This window comes from Mustelus asterias, chromosome 6 (genome assembly GCF_964213995.1).
Source record: "Mustelus asterias chromosome 6, sMusAst1.hap1.1, whole genome shotgun sequence".
NCBI lineage: Eukaryota > Metazoa > Chordata > Chondrichthyes > Carcharhiniformes > Triakidae > Mustelus > Mustelus asterias.
The window spans coordinates 16,321,601-16,339,768 of record NC_135806.1 but is presented as its reverse complement, the minus strand read 5'-3'; the positions used below and the strand labels follow the sequence as shown (position 1 = coordinate 16,339,768).

Genomic DNA, 18,168 nt, shown 5'->3' with positions numbered 1-18,168 from the left:
TAGTCCAACCTATGTTTCCTAATTCTCTCCTAATAGCCTCATAATTACCCTTCCCCCAGCTAAAACCACTGGCCCGAGGTTCATGCCTATCCCTTTCCATCACTAAGGTGAACGTAACCGAATTGTGGTCACTATCACCAAAATGCACACCAACTTCCAAGTCTAGCACCTGGTCTGGCTCATTTCCCAGCACCAGATCCAATATAGCCTCACCTCTAGTTGGCCTGTCTACATACTGAGTCAAAAAACCTTCCTGCACGCTTTGAACAAAAACTGACCCCTCTAACGAGCTAGAGCTATAACAATTCCAGTCAATATTAGTCAAGTTAAAATCCCCCATAACAATTGCCCTATTACTTTCACTCCTAAGCAGGATTGACTCCGCAATCCTTTCCTCAACCTCTCTAGAACTTTTAGGAGGTCTATAAAAGACTCCCAACAGGGTGACCTCTCCTCTCCTATTTCTAATCTCCGCCCATACTACCTCAACAGATAAGTCCTCATCAAACCTCCTCTCTGACACTGTGATACAATCTCTGACCAATAATGCTACCCCTCCCCCTCTTCTACCTCCTTCCCTACTTCGACTAAAACATTTGAACCCCGGGACCTGCAGCATCCATTCCTGCCCCTGCTCTATCCATGTCTCTGAAATAGCCACAACATCGAAGTCCCAGGTACTGATCCACGCTGCAAGTTCACCCACTTTATTGCGAATACTCCTGGCATTGAAGTATACACATTTCAAACCCTGCTCCACCCCACCTCTGCAATGCCGTGCATTGCAGTCCCCATCCATGCATCCCTCACTTTCAGCCCCACTACTCAGGATCCCTCCCCCCCCCCGAATCAGTTTAAACCTCCCTGCATGGCCTTAGCAAATTTACCCCCCAGGATATTGGTCCCCTTCTGATTAAGGTGTAGACCATCCTTCTCATAGAGGTCACACCTTCCCCAGTACGAGCCCCAATTGCTTAAGTACCTGAACCCCTCCCTCCTGCACCATCCCCTCAGCCATGAATTCAAACCTTCCCTCTCCCTATTCCTCTCTAAACTATCCCGTGGTACAGGCAAGAGTCCAGAGATAACCACTCTGTCAGTCTTGGCCTTTAGTTTCCACCCCAACTCCATAAATCCCTGCCTAATATCCCCTTCCCCTATCCTCCCTATGTCGTGTGTCCCCACATGTACAATAACTTGTGGTTTATCTCCCTCCCCCCTAAGAGTCCTGAATACCCTGTCAGACACATCCCGGACCCCAGCCCCTGGTAGGCAACACACCAACCCTGAGTCCCTACCTTTAGTTCCGACCCTCCTATCTGTCCCCTTAATTGTGGAGTCCCCAATCACAAGGCCCAGTCTTTTACAGCCCCTAACCACCTGAGCTTTCTCACTCGGCTCACCCCCAGAGATCTGCTCTCTATGCTCAGTTGATTCCTCCTCAACTGTAGCCTCCAGCACCGAAAACCTATTATGGAGGGGAACCGCCCCAGGGGATTGTCTTCCCGATTGCTTCTTACCCCTCCTCCTGGCATTGACCCAAGCCTCATTTCTAGGAGTTACTATTTCTCTATAACTCCTATCAACTTCCACCTCCGCCTCCCGAATTATGCGGAGTTCCTCTACCTCCCCCTCCAGCTCCTTTACACGCTCCTCCAGAAGCTGCAATCTAATGCACTTCTTACAACTAAAATCTCCTGAAACACTACTGGATTTCCTCACCACATACATCCCACAGGAGATGCAGCATACTGCCTGAACTGCCATCCCTGAAGCCATTACCAGCAAGAAAAAAAGAAAACAAAAAACTTCCCCACACTTATCATGGGATTGCTTGTTTGGAGCTCAACTAAGCATTTCATCCAAATAGCACAGTATTCCCCCAATTCCTCATGTAGTTTGGTTCATCACACCCAGGAAAATTCTGGGGGCTGAAGAAACACCAAATGGCCGCCTATGAAACAAATAGGCACGTGTGCGCACCGTTGGCTAAATATGACTTCGACATCCTCTAATTCAAGTTGCTGACAAGCATTTGTTAGATTTAACTTTGCAAAAAATCTGACCTCCTGACATCATTGTTAATAGATCCTCCAGGTTTGGTAAAGTATTGGGGAGATTATATTCCAGTACCAGATTTACAGTTTTCTTATAATCCCTACACATTTTCTTACACCATCTGATTCTGCTACTACCACTATGGCAGTAGGTGAATTACCCGATGTTACCTTAGCGATGCCTTTTCAGCTCTTGCTCTACTTTTATCCTTTGGGGAATGGATGAGGCCGGCAATAAACTGGTCTTGCATTCCTCTGACCCCATACTTTAGCCTAGTATTCTTGAATTAGTTTGCGCTCTTCACTAAACACCTGAGGGCACCTGCTGCTCACGTCTGGTGGATTTTCTGACCCTGTCCGCTGCTGGGATTGTCCAGTCCTGTCGAAGGTTAATGGACTTTTGGCTGCATTGCCGAATCTCCCGTGGCGGGTGCCGCCACAAAGCGGCCAGAAAATCCCGGCCATCATCTTGCGATGAGAATTTTGCTTTGATACAATGAGCTCATTCCAATTTAACTTGAGAACTGCTAACCATTTCCTTCATAACAAGGCAGGTGTTTCACCCTTCACCAGAATGATGGTCAATTTTGCACATTACTCCTTGTATGTGACTGGAATGGGCAAACTTCCAATTATGAGAATGTTCTCTCTTCCATATCCTTGCCTCTCTCTCTTTCTCTACCTTCTCCAGCTGATATTGACTCAAATCTTCCAGATGCACACGTCAACCTTCATGTTTACTGCAGCTCCGTCCAATGTTACTTGGACCATAATTTCCACAAGACATCCTTGTGTCTCGGATCGAAAGGATCTCAACCGATCCCTCATTGACCTGCGACTGTTCGGCAACAGTATGCAGTGACTATCATTTCCTCTGGTCAACGTTTCCTCCATTTACCGTGGACTTGCCTTGGTAAGATGGCCTTCTTCTTGCACTTTGCTTTTACAAATAGACAATCCTGTGACCAATGTTGGCCTAAGCAGGTCTCGGTAGTATCACTGCCACCACTAACTGCTATCATTATGGCCTTCAGCTTACTCTGATGCAGCTTAATTACTCCAGCAGACAACTGGTGGTTGTTAATTTTAAGTCACATTCATAGAAATCATAGAAACCCTACAGTGCAGAAGGAGGCCATTCAGCCCATCGAGTCTGCACCGACCACAATCCCACCCAGGCCCTACCCCCACATATTTACCTGCTAATCCCTCTAACCTACGCATCTCAGGACTCTAAGGGGCAATTTTTAACCTGGCCAACCAACCTAACCCGCACATCTTTGGACTGTGGGAGGAAACCGGAGCACCCGGAGAAAACCCACGCAGACACGAGGAGAATGTGCAACCTCCACACAGACAGTGACCCGAGCCGGGAATCGAACCCAGGACCCTGGAGCTGTGAAGCAGCAATGCTAACCACTGTGCTACCGTGCCGCCCCATTCTGACATATCCATTGATAATGCTGTTTGGGAAGCTATGTTGGGAGTTAACTTACTGTGAATGCATTCACTTTTTAAACCGCACACAGATCTGTCCCACCATACTCACTCTTGAAATTGTCAAAAAATACAATGGATGGACTGCTTTTGCAAAACCATAATCAACTCGTCCATGCCCTCGGGGGCAATTGATTCCTTCACAACCATCAATGATAATTGTCAGGGCAACCGTTACTCAGACCAGACTAAATTCCAGATTTATTAAACAAATTTAACTTGCACCAGCTGCCATGCTGGTAACTGAACCCATGCCTCATAACATTAGCGCGGGCCTCTGGATTACTAACACACTGACAATGAACACTATGTGACTAACTCACCCAATGCTTTAATGGTGAGTTATACATTCTAGCAAGAGTCAGTGGACAGCTATCAAGAGTGCAAACGCTCGCTGATTTCCCACTTTGTGGCACAGAGTTCTGGAGCACAATTGCAGGACAACTCGGGTGGCATGGTGGTACAGTGGTTAGCACTGCTGCCTCACTGCGCCAGGGATCCTGGTTCGATTCTCGGCTTGGGTCACTGTCTGTGCAGAGTCTGCACGTTCGCCCCGTGATTTCCTCCGGGTGCTCCGGTTTCCTCTCACAGACCAAAGATGTGCAGGTTAGGAGGATTGGCCATGCTAAATTGCCCCTTAGTGTCAAGGGGGCCAGCTAGGATAGATGCATGGGGTTATGGGGATAGGGCCTGGGTGGGATTGTGGTCGGTGCAGGCACGATGGGCTGAATGGCCTCCTTCTGCACTGTAGGATCCTATGATTGATTCTATGATTCCAGCTACAATGGCAACTGAAAAGTTCACTCAGCAATGACCAGGGCTTTAGCACTAATGTTCTGGCCCCAGCTTTATGATAATCCATTCTTTCAGGTCCAACTCAGTTGATCTCAGTATTCTTTGCAGTAGGAGCCAAGTCTGGAATCCTTATTAGGTCCTGGACGCCAATCAGGTGGCACCCCAGGCTGGCATATCCACTTATCATTTTAAGTAATATTGGTGCTAAATTTATGGGCAATTGAACACTATTGTCAATTTGTGCCCATTGGAATCTAAACTCAGATTTAGCAGATCCATTTCAGTTGACCCAAATAGCAAGGGAGAAGAGGATACCATTTCCTTCAATTTGATTTCAAATCCAGCAAGCCCACTAATAAACAACATTATCAACAACCATCTAAACCTTTCTTACAAAATGCTCCGACCACATCAACATTTTTATAAAGCAAATCTACCTCTGAGATGAGGCCAGTGCATACTTCAATCCATTTTGTTAGGTCTGATTCAAAAATAATATGCTGGGTAAGTACATCTAAGAGAGTTGCTTTTTTTTTTAAAAAACAAACTTAGTTGAAACACTCCTTAATATCACAGGTACAACTTAAAGAACAGGTAAAATAATCTGTCGCTATCTTCTGTTCCAAGCCAGTTGCAAAGCACAACTATTCACACATAGCAATATGTTTAAACTACTTACAAACACTAAATCTTCTTTCCTGATCTTGTGAAATACCATCTGGCTGACGTTGTGTCTCTGTAATGTTGGAGATGTTGGCATTTCAGAAGCACTGTTGCTTCTCAAGACCAGAAGGTTAGATTTATCTGTAGATATATATATAAATATATAAATAAATGAAAAGCAAACTATTCAATAAAACACATTGAAATTATAGAATCGCGGTTCACCAACCATTTAACGCATTAACTATAACCATTATTCTTCGTGCTGACAAGAGATGTATCTATCTTCATCTCGCAAGTAACTTTCTCCCTCTTCTCTGGTCCCCAGTATTCTTACTTTCTGACAGAGAGAGAGGGAGACCTCTTCCCAATGTTAACCTTGGACAAACATTAAGCAGAGTGAATAGCTAATTTCAAAGCAAAATTGGATGAATACTTGATGGAGAAAAATTGCTGGGCTATTAGAGATTTGTGAGGGAGTGAGGCTAATAGGTAGCTCTTTCAAAGGGCTGACATAGGTCGAAGGGATGAATAGTTTCTCCTTCTGTGCCCTTGATTCCATCATACCTTCTTCTGACGTTGATTATGCATCAACAAACTTAAATGAGCTGCGGGTTCTTACAGGCACACTTATCTGGTATCTGCTTCCAAATAAATTTTGTACAAAGACTGCTTTTAAACATTTCCCATTTTTTTTCCCAAGGGAATTTCCTGAAGCATGCATCATCATCCTCTTCTGAAGTTTTATTTTCTTTAAGTCACTGCTTTGTTTGCGAGGCAGAGGCTTTTTAAAAAAGTTTATTTATTAGTGTCACAAGTCAGCTTACATTAACACTGCAATGAAGTTACTGTGAAAATCCCCTAGTTGCCACATTCCAGCGCCTGTTTGCGTACATTGAGGGAGAATTTAGCATGGCCAATGCACTGAAGCAGTACGTCTTTCGGACTGTGGGAGGAAACTGGAGCATCCGGAGGAAACCCATGCAGACACGGGGAGAACTTGCAAACTCCACACAGACAGTTACCCAAGCCTGGATTCGAGTCCAGGTCCCTGGTGCTGTGAGACAACAGTGCTAACCACTGTGCCACCGTGCCGCCCCTGTGTAATTTCCCAGTCTAAATGTATTAACTTGATTTATCTGAATATTTCTGCCACCAATGTCACAGAAATGGTAGAGTTTAAAACAACATCATGAGTAGAAGATACTATTTATTTAATATTTAAAAAAACATTCATGATACACAATGCCGAACAAAGCAGGGGGTCAAAAAGCGAAATCACTTGCAGAAGTAATGCATGTCCAAAAGCTCCACATTAAAAAAAGCTCATTCTTTTCAACATCCTTGAATAAATCTTTGAATCAACCAATACTCCTCATTTGGTTAATGTGCATTGAAAAGCGAGTAATTGAATTCTTCAGCAGACATTTGCTGTTTAGATTGTGACACTTTTAAGTCTAATCTTTTATCCGAACACATTCTTATATTTAGGATCATTTTGATTGGCAAAAAAGAATTAACATTTGCTCGGTTTTCAAGTTCTCACAAATTATTGATATTTCTGTTTCTCTTCATTGCAGTCTGTCCAGGGTTTCTTTGTTTATCAATATTACTTCAGTTACTGTTCCTTGGAACTTTTATGTCTTATTCCCTGTAAACTGTAAAACACCGGCTGGAAATTTCTACAGCAATCGTAGCAGGAGGGACAGAAAATCCGGCACACCATTTAAAGGTCTGTTTACCTCAGGTGGGAATTTTTGGTCTTCAGGCGTGCGTGGCTGGAAAATCCCGCCCACAATCTCACCCATTACTCTTCCTCTCTAAACATGTGAAAAGTCAAGACTTGCTGAACATTAGAATCATAGGATCCTTACAGTGTTGAAGAGGGCCATTCGCCCCATCGTGCCACACAGGCCATATCCCTGTAACCCCATGTATTTACCCTGCTAATCCCCCTGACACTAACAGTCAATTTAGCATGGTCAATCTACCTAACCTGCACATCTTTCGGACTGTGGGAGGAAGCCGGGGCGCCCAGAGAAATCCCAAGCAGACACGGGGAGAAAGTGCAAACTCCACACAGACAGTTCCCAAGGCTAACCACTGTGCCATCATGCCGCCCGTGAATTGGTACAAGAGTATTGGCCAGAGTGTTTGCATAGCTCTGATTAAGAGAAAAATGGAGGCCAGAATTTTCCAGTCCCCTCCCCCTCACCCCGCCGGGTTTTCCCGTGGCGGACGTGGCTCACTATTGGCCGCCGGTGAGATCCTCCAGCCCCACCAAAATCTACGGCGTTTTACATGGCTCGCCCATCCCACTGTCAGGGAACCTGCTGCAGGGAATCGACTTCAGTGGGATCAGTGTTGGAATGTAACCAATGATAACAGATTGGATCTGTTGTAGTGTGATCAATGACAACATGCTGTAAGGGTCAGCTGACCCAGTAAACTATGTAACCAATGACAAAATGGAAGAGGTGGACAGGAGGCAGATCCGTGTAACAGCAGAGATTGACGCAAGGATCATCAACATCCAGAATGCAGCAAAAGAATTTGAGAAATCTCTGACAGGGCTCAACATCCTTTCACAGAAATATGATGACATCCTCTTTATCCAGGAATTTAACTCCAATGTTCCACGCTTGAAAGATGTCTCGCTACCACTATCAACAATCGGGTAGTTTGGGTAGTACGCAAATAAATGACCCAATAAAATGTACAGTTGGGGGGAATGAGGAGCTCAGGAGCAGATGGATGTTGGTCAGCTGACCAGCAGACTCAGTATAAATATGAAGCTACTGGGGTTTGTGGCCTTGGGTGAGGCCTCAGGTGTTGGAGTAATGAAGTTTCTTTATTAAACCTTTTTCTTTGATTTATCAGTTGGAGTAAGTCTTCTTTTATTCTATGGCCTTCAATTGAAGAGTTCCTTCTAATGGATCAACAATCAGAAGTAGGAAAATACCGCTCGTAGAATTTGGACACAGTCACTGACCGGCCATTACATTTAGCTCAGAAAAGACGGGATTTTTATTTGTCAGTGATTACCTTTCGGTTTTGGTGGACAACATTTGCTGAATTGGAAGATAACACCATCGGAGCGGACAGTCTCCTTCTTGTAGCAGTTCAGCAACTCTTTGAGGCTGCTGAAGCTCTTCTTGGCTCCATTCAGATTGTACTCATTGTTCTCATTCTTGGTAATCAGGCAGTGTCTGCATTCAGTCACATTATCCTTCTAAATAAAAATGGGGGACAGTTCAAGAAGATACATTATTATTGATCGTCACCTTGGGAATCAAGCCAAAGCCAGTTCTTCGTCGCGATTCCTTTAAACAATGGAAATAATGGGGAGCGGTGGGGGTGTGGGGGGGGGAGGGGAGCGACTGTCCACGATTCTTAAGACAATCGATTAATATATCTGAGATTTCCACAAACTCCAGAACGAAGGTTCAGAAGATGGAAGGCATGTAAACAGTCTGGATTTAACTACTTTAAAATAGCAGTTGTTGTTTATTTAAAAGGGTTGCTTTAAGAGCTGATCATAAGGTTTGATGGTGATGTCATAAGGGGTATTGACACAGGCTGCTGTTTAACTTTCATTTTGTTCTCTGTATAGGCCAGTGCTTTTAGAATAAACCATGTTGTCATTAGTTGAATCTACGTGTACATCTTTCCGTTTTGCTAAACCCCACAACCCCCAACATAGTTAGAACATTACAGTAGTGAGTACATGGAACTGACTGCCTTATGTGACTGCAAAGGCAAACGTGCATAAATACTGAAGGGAAAATTGGATGGATGCTAGAAGAATGAGTGATTGGAAGACATTCTAACTCATCGGCTAGCCCTTTTTAGTTCTGTACTTTCCCATGCACTGACAACATAAACCACTATTACAAATGTACACACTTACCTCTACGGCCACAGTGAGAAAGTACTTATTAAACTCTTTGGGACTACATCGAAGAATGTAAAAGCCTTTCTGATTCCCTGCCTTCTTGAGTTTATTCACAGCAAAGTCCATCCTGATGCAGAAAAGAAAACAGTAATCAAATTATTTCTGAAGAGACAGATTTCTTTGTCATTTTGTCATTCAAAGATTTGCAAACCATGATAAGTGCTAGACAAGAGTTCATTTAGAGATAAAGTCATAGGGCCTGATTTTACCATTTTCATTCTGAGTGCTGAATCGGGGCGCAATTCAGATCCGACTTAGAAATCTGCTTTCAAGTGCCCCCATACGCACTTAGCCTGAAAAAAAAAATCACGGGTCCCATTCGCGTTATGGGCGGTTCTTAGTGCGGCCGAAATGATCGGAGCTCTGAACTGCGCATGCGCAGTTGGAAAGAAATTTGAAAAAGCGCGCCCGTGTCAGATCGTTCCCAGGCCGCAGAAAGCGGAGAAAGCAGCCCGGGAGCGAAAAGCGGGAGCGAGGGTGCACACACACATCATTGTCCCCCTTACCCACCCACCCACGCTACCCAGACCAACAGCGACCCCCTTCTCCCCCACTGAACGCCCGCAGAGTGGCAGCGGACACCCCCTCCCCCACCACCAGAGATCCATCTGCCCACCAGTGCCGCCCCCCCAACCAGTGAGCGATCGTGCCTCCACCCCTTCACCAGAGATACATCTTACCCGCCTCCCTCCTCCTCCCCCCAGAGAACGACCTGGCCTCACTCCCCGCCCCCCCCCCCCCCCCCCCACCCCACCCAGAGAACGATCTGGCCTCACTCACCACCCCCCCCCCCACCCCCTTAGAGAACAATCTGGCCTCACTTCCACCCCCCCCCCTCCCTCCCAAGAGAACGGTCTGGCCTCACTCCCCCTCCTCGCCAGAGAACGATCTGGCCTCACTCCTCTTCCTCCCCCAACCAGAGAATGATCTGACCCACTGCCCTGAGTCCGGGAGCCTTTGGAAGCTCTGAACTCGCTCTTCAGCAGCTGGAGCACCCAATTCAGACTTTTATTCAGCATGTCCATTTCGGCCCGATTCTGGATCGGTGAATGCAGTGGTCAAGGGGGAAATGCTGATAAAGTTGGGCGGGCAGTTCATTAATTCAATCGAAATACATTCAAATTGCCACTGCGCCCGTTTTGGATTGCCGCCATTCCCGGGTTTCGGTAAAGTGGCCATCTGCGTGGACGTGGGCGCGGATCGCGTTAATGGCCTCACACCTGACTTTACCATGTTTTCACGACAATTTAAAATAGGGCCCATAGAGTTATAGAGGTTTACAGCATGGAAACAGGCCCTTCGGCCCAAGCTGTCCATGCCGCTCTTTTTTTTAAGCCCCTAAGCTAGTCCCAATTGCCCGCGTATGGCTCATATTTCTCTATATCCATCTTACCCATGTAACTATCTAAATGCTTTTTAAAAGACAAAATTGTACCCGTCTCTACAACTATCTCTGGCAGCGTGTTCCAGACACTCACCACCCTCTGTGTGAAAAAATTGCCCCTCTGGAACCTTCTGTATCTCTCCCCTCTCACCTTAAACCTATGCCCTCTAGTTTTAGACTCCCCTATCTTTGGGAAAAGATCCTGACTACCTAGCTGATCTATGCCCCTCATTATTTTATAGACCTCTATAAGATCAATCGTCAGCCTCCTATGCTCGAGGGAAAAAAGTCCCAGTCTATCCAGCCTCTCCTTATAACTCAAACCATCAAGTCCCGGTAGCATCCTGGTAAACCTTTTCTGCACTCTTTCTAGTTTAATAATATCCTTTCTATAATAGGGTGACCAGAACTGTACACAGTATTCCCAAGTGTGGCCTTTCCAATGTCTTGTATAGCTTCAACAACATGTCCCAACTCCTGTATTCAATGTTCTGACCAATGAAACCAAGCATGCTGAATGCTTTCTTCACCACTCTGTCCACTTGTGACTCCACTTTCAAGGAGCTATAAACCTTTGTTCTGTAACTCTCCCCAACGCCCTACCATCAACTGAGTAAGTCCTGCTCTGGTTCAATCTACCAAAATGTATCACCTCGCATTTATCTAAATTAAACTCCATCTGCCATTCATCAGCCCACTGGCCCAATTGATCAAGATCCCATTGCAATACGAGATAACTTTCTTCACTGTCCACTATGCCACCAATCTTGGTGTCATTTGCAAACTTATTAACCATGCCTCCTCTTTTCTCATCCAAATCATTAATATAAATGACAAAGAACAGTGGATGCAGCACCGATCCCTGAGGCACATCGCCTGAGGTACACCTGTCCAATGGCCAGGCACACCTGGAGTGTACCTCTGACTCCAAGGCCTCCAATGACATATCCATTTTCTAACCTGCTCCAGAAAAGCTTCTCCAATGTCTCAGTCCACGAACAGAATCTACCAGCAGTGGATAAGTTCACTTATCTCGGCAACACACTCTCTCAACCAGACATGTGCATGGATTGATGAAGCAAGTATAGCCTTCAGCAGCCTCCGAACATTATTCTGGGAATGAAGAGGCACAAGCCTGCCTACCAAACACAAAGTCTACAGAGCAATAGCCCTGCCACTCTGTTCTACGTGTGCACAGCTTGGACTATGTGCCAGCATCATGATGCTTTCAAACTACTTGCGATCAAGCTGCCTTTGGAGGCTTCTGAAGGTCAGATGGCAGGACTGAAGTGCTCACCCAACCTGACATGCCGATCATGCACATTATATTGAGGCAGTCACAACTGAGTTGGGCTGGTGCTAGTGCCAAAATGACTAACACTTGCTTAGCACAGCAAATCCTTGATAGAGAGCTTGAGTCTGGGGTGCGCTCTCATGATGGCTAAAGGAAGTGTTCCAAGGACACACTCATGGTTTCACTTAGGAGTTATGATACTGACTTTGTTTAAATTTAAGTTTATTTATTAGTGTCACAAGTAGGCTTACATTAACACTGCAATGAAATTGCTGTGAAAATCCCCCAGTCACCACACTCCAGCGCCTGTTCGGATACACCGAGGGAGAATTTACCATGGCCAATGCACCGAACCAGCACATCTTTCGGACTGTGGGAGGAAACCGGAGCACCTGGAGGAAACCCACGCAGACACGGGGAGGACGTGCAGACTCCGCACAGACAGTGACCAGGAATCCAATCCGGGTCCCTTGGCGCTGTGAGGCAGCAGCGCTAACCATTGTGCCACCGTGCCACCCCCAACGAAATGGCAAACGAAAAGGTGAATAACTAGTTCTCATTAAATGTTTCTGCTGTGTCCAAAGCTTTCAAACTTTTGATCACTTTTGTTTGAAATTCAAAGGGACGAGTGGTCCCGTAAGCGAGGTGATGAAGCAGCGATTACTACTCCTGTAGTTTCCTGATAGCCTATTTCAGTTTGAAATGCCAATTATTCTTGCACTAGGCATCCACTTCTCTTCGACTGACATTAGAATCTGGTCACCAGCCATGTACCACACAATTTGAATTGGGCTTAGACATGTCTATGATGAGTGGAAACGAGAGTCACTGGAAATCCCCGAAACGCTCGTGGGAATTTACAAGATGCTCAGGGTCACCACTTGGGGGCAGCACTAACCCATCAAGCAAACGGGGACCAAAACAACACAACCTCTCGGTGAAAGAAATCAACTTCTTCTTGGGGATTCTCTGCCCAAAGACAGGCCCCGCCGACAGCACCATGATTCCCATCAGGAGTAGGCAAAGGAGACAGATCCCGAATCCACCCCAACTAGGACAGGGATGGAACTGGTCATCCAGCCAATTGAACCAGCCAACAACCACCCACCCCCCACCTGAAGAAAAGGAGTCTGAGTTGCTGTGCCAACATGTGGCTTTTTTCATGTGTTAGGAAGGAATTATATTTTTCTTTTGATAATGAATCATTGTCATGTACTCATGAACTGGAAAACAAGCTGGTGGGGGTGTGATTGTTGTAATTGGTGTAAGTGACAGGCACCGGAAGGGTCTAAGACAGAAGGAGTTTTGATATAGAATCACAGAATCCTACAGTGCAGAAGAGGCCATTTGGCCCTTCAAGTCTGCACCGATCACAATTCCACCCTGGCCCGATCCCCAGAACCACATGCATTATGTGGTTAGCTCGTCCCCCTGACATTAAGGGGCAATTTAACGTGGCCAATCCACCGAACCTGCACATGCACATGGAAGGAAACTCACGCAGGCATGGAGAGAATGTGCAAACTGCACACAGTGAGCCAAGCTGGGAATCGAACCCGGATCCCTGGAGCTTTGAGGCAGCAGCGTTAACCACTATGCCACCGTGCCGCCCATGTTGATAAACCAAGAGGAACTTCAATAAGAATGTACAAGAGGTGATAACATGGTTTGAAGCGGGTTGTTTTAGTTTAAAAAAGCATGTACAGGCTGTAAATATTGGAAGTAAGCTTGGATAAGTTTACTTTCAAAATACATGAGCTACAGTAAAGCAAGGAATTGGATCAGGTCCTGGGAAAAGAGCATTTCTGAGAGATGGGATGAAACAACAGAGATCTAGGGGAAGGGAGGCATTTAAGAAAACATGGAAGTCTGAATGAGGGACTAGCTGTTTCGATCTCCCAGAACTGTGGCAGCCAGTCGCATCTTCAGAAGCTAGTGTGGATGAGGCCAGACCTGGAGAACCAGTTGCTGTCAGCCTCAGAGGACACCCTAACAGCAGCATGGTGCACAGTGGTTAGCACTATTGCCTCACAGCACCAGGGACCTGGGTTCATTTCTAGCCTCGGGTGACTGTGTGGAGTTTGCGCATTCTCCCCGTGTCTGCGCGGGTTTCCTCCGGGTGCTCCGATTTCCTCACACAGTCTGAAAGATTTGCGGGTTAGATTGATTGGACATGGTAAATTGCCCCTTCGTGTGTCAGGGATATTAGCAGGGTAAATACATGGGGTTATAGGGACAGGGCCTGGGTGGGATTGTTGTCGGTGTAGGTTCGATGGGCCGAATGACCTCTTTCTGCACCGTAGGGATTCTATGAAAAGGGCACTGCACAAAAAATTTACTGGAATTCTATAGATTTTAGAATTTATAAGGATTGTTGCCAAGCAGAAAAGGGAAGATTAACATAGTTTAAGCTAAGATCTTTCGGGACTGTTTTAAAATACTGTTAGTTATGTGAAGCATTTGTGTAATTTTAAAAATGTTCTTTATTTTCTGTAACTGATAGTTGAAAACAAACTTAATAAAAGTAACCAGTAATTTTCAGTTCTGAAATTCATCTAATTCCATATTTTATCTACTGTGAATTACCTTTCGTCAGAAATTACACAGTGTAGTGTTTTTACTCATTTCTTCGACCTAGTCTTCTCTTCCTCCCTGGCCACACACCCCACCTGAAAATTTAAGTCTTTCCACTTGTTGTCAAATCCCTCCAGGACTCCAGCCTTCCTTGTTTCCAGAATATCCTCTGACTCTCTGAGATCTCTGCGCTCCTCCAATTCTAACTTATTGGACACCCTCAATTTTGATGGCTCTGCCATCAATGCTCCTGCCTTCAGCAGTCCGGGTCCTAAGCTCTGGAACTGCCTTTCTAAACCTTTATTTTCTGATGAACATTTACTTTTCATAAAACCATCACAATTAGTTGGTGATGTCATTTTCCTAATTTCAGAACATGACTTCCTCGTAACATACAAATTGCAAAAAAAAACATTTTGGCAGCTTCCCTTTGGGATTTGGACAGCTCGGCATTTACCCATAAGGCAGGGCTTAATAAAACTGAGTACTCTTTGCAGCATATTAATAGAAGAAATTCTTGATTGGCTTTGAGGGTTACAGGCAATGAGGGTGAAGGAATACTAAACCAGGAGCAATATTGTGAAATTTGAAAGTGGGAGACTGCAAAACGGCTTTGGCAATTTCCAAGACTTGTCCGAGAGCAGGAGGTATAACCTTGGGTGGTTTACACAAAAGGTCACTAAGTTAACAAATTGGTAGTAGGATTACCTGCAGCATTGAGAAAAACATAATTTGAGGTATATCACAGCATTTGAAACTGGAAAGAAAACCCTGAAGACCAAATTCTCCAAAGGGAGTCACTGGAATGGGCTCAGATTCAGTTCAAAATGAAAAAAAAAACTTGAACTGGAAGAATAAGAAATAGAAAGAGAGAGAGGGAAAGCAAGGGAAAGGAAAGGGGATGATCATTTCAACAGGAACATGCAGAAAGGCAGGAGAGAGAAAAGACAAGAGAACGAGACTAAAGAAAATAGGAAAGGGAGTTGGAAATGGCAAAGTCAGAAAAGGAAGAAAGAGAAAAAAAGAGACAGAGAATTCCAGTTGAAAAAGCTGGCAATTAAAAAGAGAGACACCAGAAGGTGGAGAAAGATTTACTTCTAGATGAGAATAGAATGGGGAGATGTTTAAATTTGTACAAACTCTTCCAAAGAGTGAGGAAAGAGATGTGGAGGCATTCTTTGTCCCATTTGAGAAGATAGCTAAACAGATGAAATGGCCAAAAGAAATTTGGACAGTGCCTTTACAGAATAGGTGGTCAGTAGAGCTAATGAAATATATGCATCACTGTCAGAAGAAACATCAAGGGAATATGATGGTGTGAAAAAGGCTTTTCTGAATGTATACAAGTTGGTTCCAGAGGCACATAGACAAAAATTATCAAATCTGAAGAAACAGCTTAGACAGACTAGTATTGAGTTTGAAAGAATCAAGCAAGTAATTTCAACTGGTGAATAAGGGCATTAAAAAGAGGCAACCTATGAAGGTCATGGAGATTAATTTCAAATCTATTACCATATTCTGCTATCTTAGACACATGCCGCTATAGGCAACTTCTTTAATCCTTAACACTACCATTAAGACATCCTTTGCCATGTGCCCCGAACATCTTTGTCTAATCTCTCCTATCTTACAGCTATCCCTGACCTTCAATTTTGCTCTACCTCCTCTTAGACAGTATAAAATCTCCGTTTAGCTCTGAAGAAGTCATACAGACTCAAAACATTAACTGCTGTTTTTCTTTCCACAGATGCTGCCAGACCTGCTGAGATTTTCCAGCATTTTCTGCAGTAATGTAATAATGTCTTCGAAGGTTGTAACTGATACTTGAAAAAAAAACTTAATAAAAGTAACCAGTAATTCTCAGTTCTAAAAATCATCCAGTTCCATCTTTTATCTACTGTGAATCAGAAATTACAGTGTAGCATTTTTACTCATTTCTTCGACCTAGTTTTCTCTTCCTCCCTGGCCACACACCCCACATGAAGATTTGAGTCTTCCCCCTTGTTGTCAAATCCCTCCACGACTCCAGCCTTCCTTATTTCCAGAATATCCTCTGACCCTCTGAGATCTCTGCGCTCCTCCAATTCTAACTCCTTGGACATCCTCAATTTTGATGCCTCTGGCATCAATGCCCCTGCCTTCAGAAATCCCGGTCCTAAGCTCTGGACTTCCCATTCTAAACTTCTTCACCTCTCTGCTTTACTCACTCGCTGCCTTTAAGATGCTCCGTAAAACCCACCACTTACTTTTGGGTCATCTGCCCTGCATCCCTCTATGTGACTGGGTATCACATTCCCACAAAGCACCTTGAAACATTCTATTATGATCAAGGCACCCGAGAAATGCAACTGTTATTGTGGCGGTACATTTGCAGCCTTGATATGTGACTGCAGGCCCAGATAGAGTAAGGGGGGAGGAGGAAGTTCAGGGAAATGCAGAAGTCTTTCTTTCTCTGTTATGTGAACAGCAAACCTGAGGCTGGGGATTTGCTGCTGGGGTTACTGTGGGTGTGAAAACATCCCTACAAATGAACCTCTGCTGACGTGCCAACAAAACTGGCCCTCAATGCCCCTGTCTACATCAACGGAAATGAAGCGGAAATGATCGAGAGCTTCAACTTTCTAGATGTTCAGATCATCAACAATCTGTCCTGGTCCCTCCATGCTGATGCTATAGTTAAGAAAACTCACCAACGCCTGCACTTTCTCAGAAGGCTAAAGAAGATTTGGCATGTCCACCACGACTCTCACCAATTTTTACGGGTGCACCATAGAAAGCATCCTTTCCGGATGTACCACAGCTTGGGATGGCTGCTGCTCTGACCAAGACCACAAAAAAGGGTTGTGAACGCAAGCCAGCCTCCCATCCATTGATTCAGTCTACAATTTCCCCTGCTTCGGAAAAGCACCCAGCATAATCAAAGACCCAACGAACCTTGGACATAGTCCCTTCCACCTTCATCCGCTGGGAAAAAGTTACAAAAGCCTCAGAACATGTACCAACTGACACAAAAACAGCTTCTTCCCTGCTGCCATCAGACTTTTGAATGGACCTAACATATATTAAGCTGACCTTTCTCTGCACCCTATCTGTAACTGTAATATGACATTCTGCACCCTCTCCTTTTTTTCTCCCTTATGGACTCTATGACCAGAACTTTACCATCGTGCGAACGGAATTCTCCGTTGGCCTCGGGCGGGATTTTACAAGCCTCGCCCGAGCGAGGTCATAAAATACCGGCCTATGAATGGTATGGTTTGTCTGTATAGTGCACAAGAAACAGTACTTTTCACTGTATACGAATACATGTGACAATAATGAATCAAATCAATCTACTTTCCCCCTTCACAGTCGACATCAGGGCTGACTTCATGCTAGAGGTTTCTTTTAATATTTTCTCTTATAAAGTTCAAACAGTGACTGAAATGGTTGAAGTACAGGTTACGCTTTCCCGCTTGGATGTAGCTTTAATTTGCAACATTTTTACTTCAAAGCAGTTTAGCGCTTACGCAATGGGTCCATGGCAGTTGCTCTGAATGTTTTCCAACAACCGAGGAGGTGCAACCTCTTTGCAGAGGTAGTGATGAGCATCTGTAGTCAGCCTGTAATACCCGTCGATTAGCGAGACAAAGGAGAAGCCTTCTCTCAGGGACGGAAACTCAACTTCCTATTTTAAAAACAAAAGCAAACTTGAATAAGCAATGAAAAAAACTCAACGGTACAACTTGAAGGAGAAAAACAGCTTCATGCTAGCTCTGATGTCACTAATAGTCCATCAGTTTATTTAGTAGCGTCACAAGTAGGCTTACATTAACACAGCAATGAAGCTACTGGGAAAATCTCCGAGTCGCCACACTCCGGCGTATGTTCGGGTACACTGAGGGAGAATTTGGCATGGTCAATGCACCTAGCCACCATGTCTTTCAGACTGTGGGAGGAAACCGGAGGA

The 18,168-nt window shown here is 44.8% G+C and overlaps 1 protein-coding gene across 1 annotated transcript in view; it reads right to left on the bottom strand.

Moving 5' to 3' along the window:
- Nucleotides 1–17,881, bottom strand: part of LOC144494773 (tyrosine-protein kinase JAK2-like) — a 58,387-nt gene extending 40,506 nt beyond the window's left edge. Inside the window, exons 1-4 of the mRNA XM_078214089.1 lie at nucleotides 17,729–17,881; nucleotides 8,923–9,034; nucleotides 8,058–8,244; nucleotides 5,029–5,153 (exon numbers count right to left, since the gene is read on the bottom strand). Coding sequence (XP_078070215.1) covers nucleotides 5,029–5,153; nucleotides 8,058–8,244; nucleotides 8,923–9,033 — 423 coding nt within the window. The 5' untranslated portion in view covers nucleotide 9,034; nucleotides 17,729–17,881. The remainder of the gene's footprint in view (nucleotides 1–5,028; nucleotides 5,154–8,057; nucleotides 8,245–8,922; nucleotides 9,035–17,728) is intronic.
- Nucleotides 17,882–18,168: the final 287 nt, after the last annotated feature.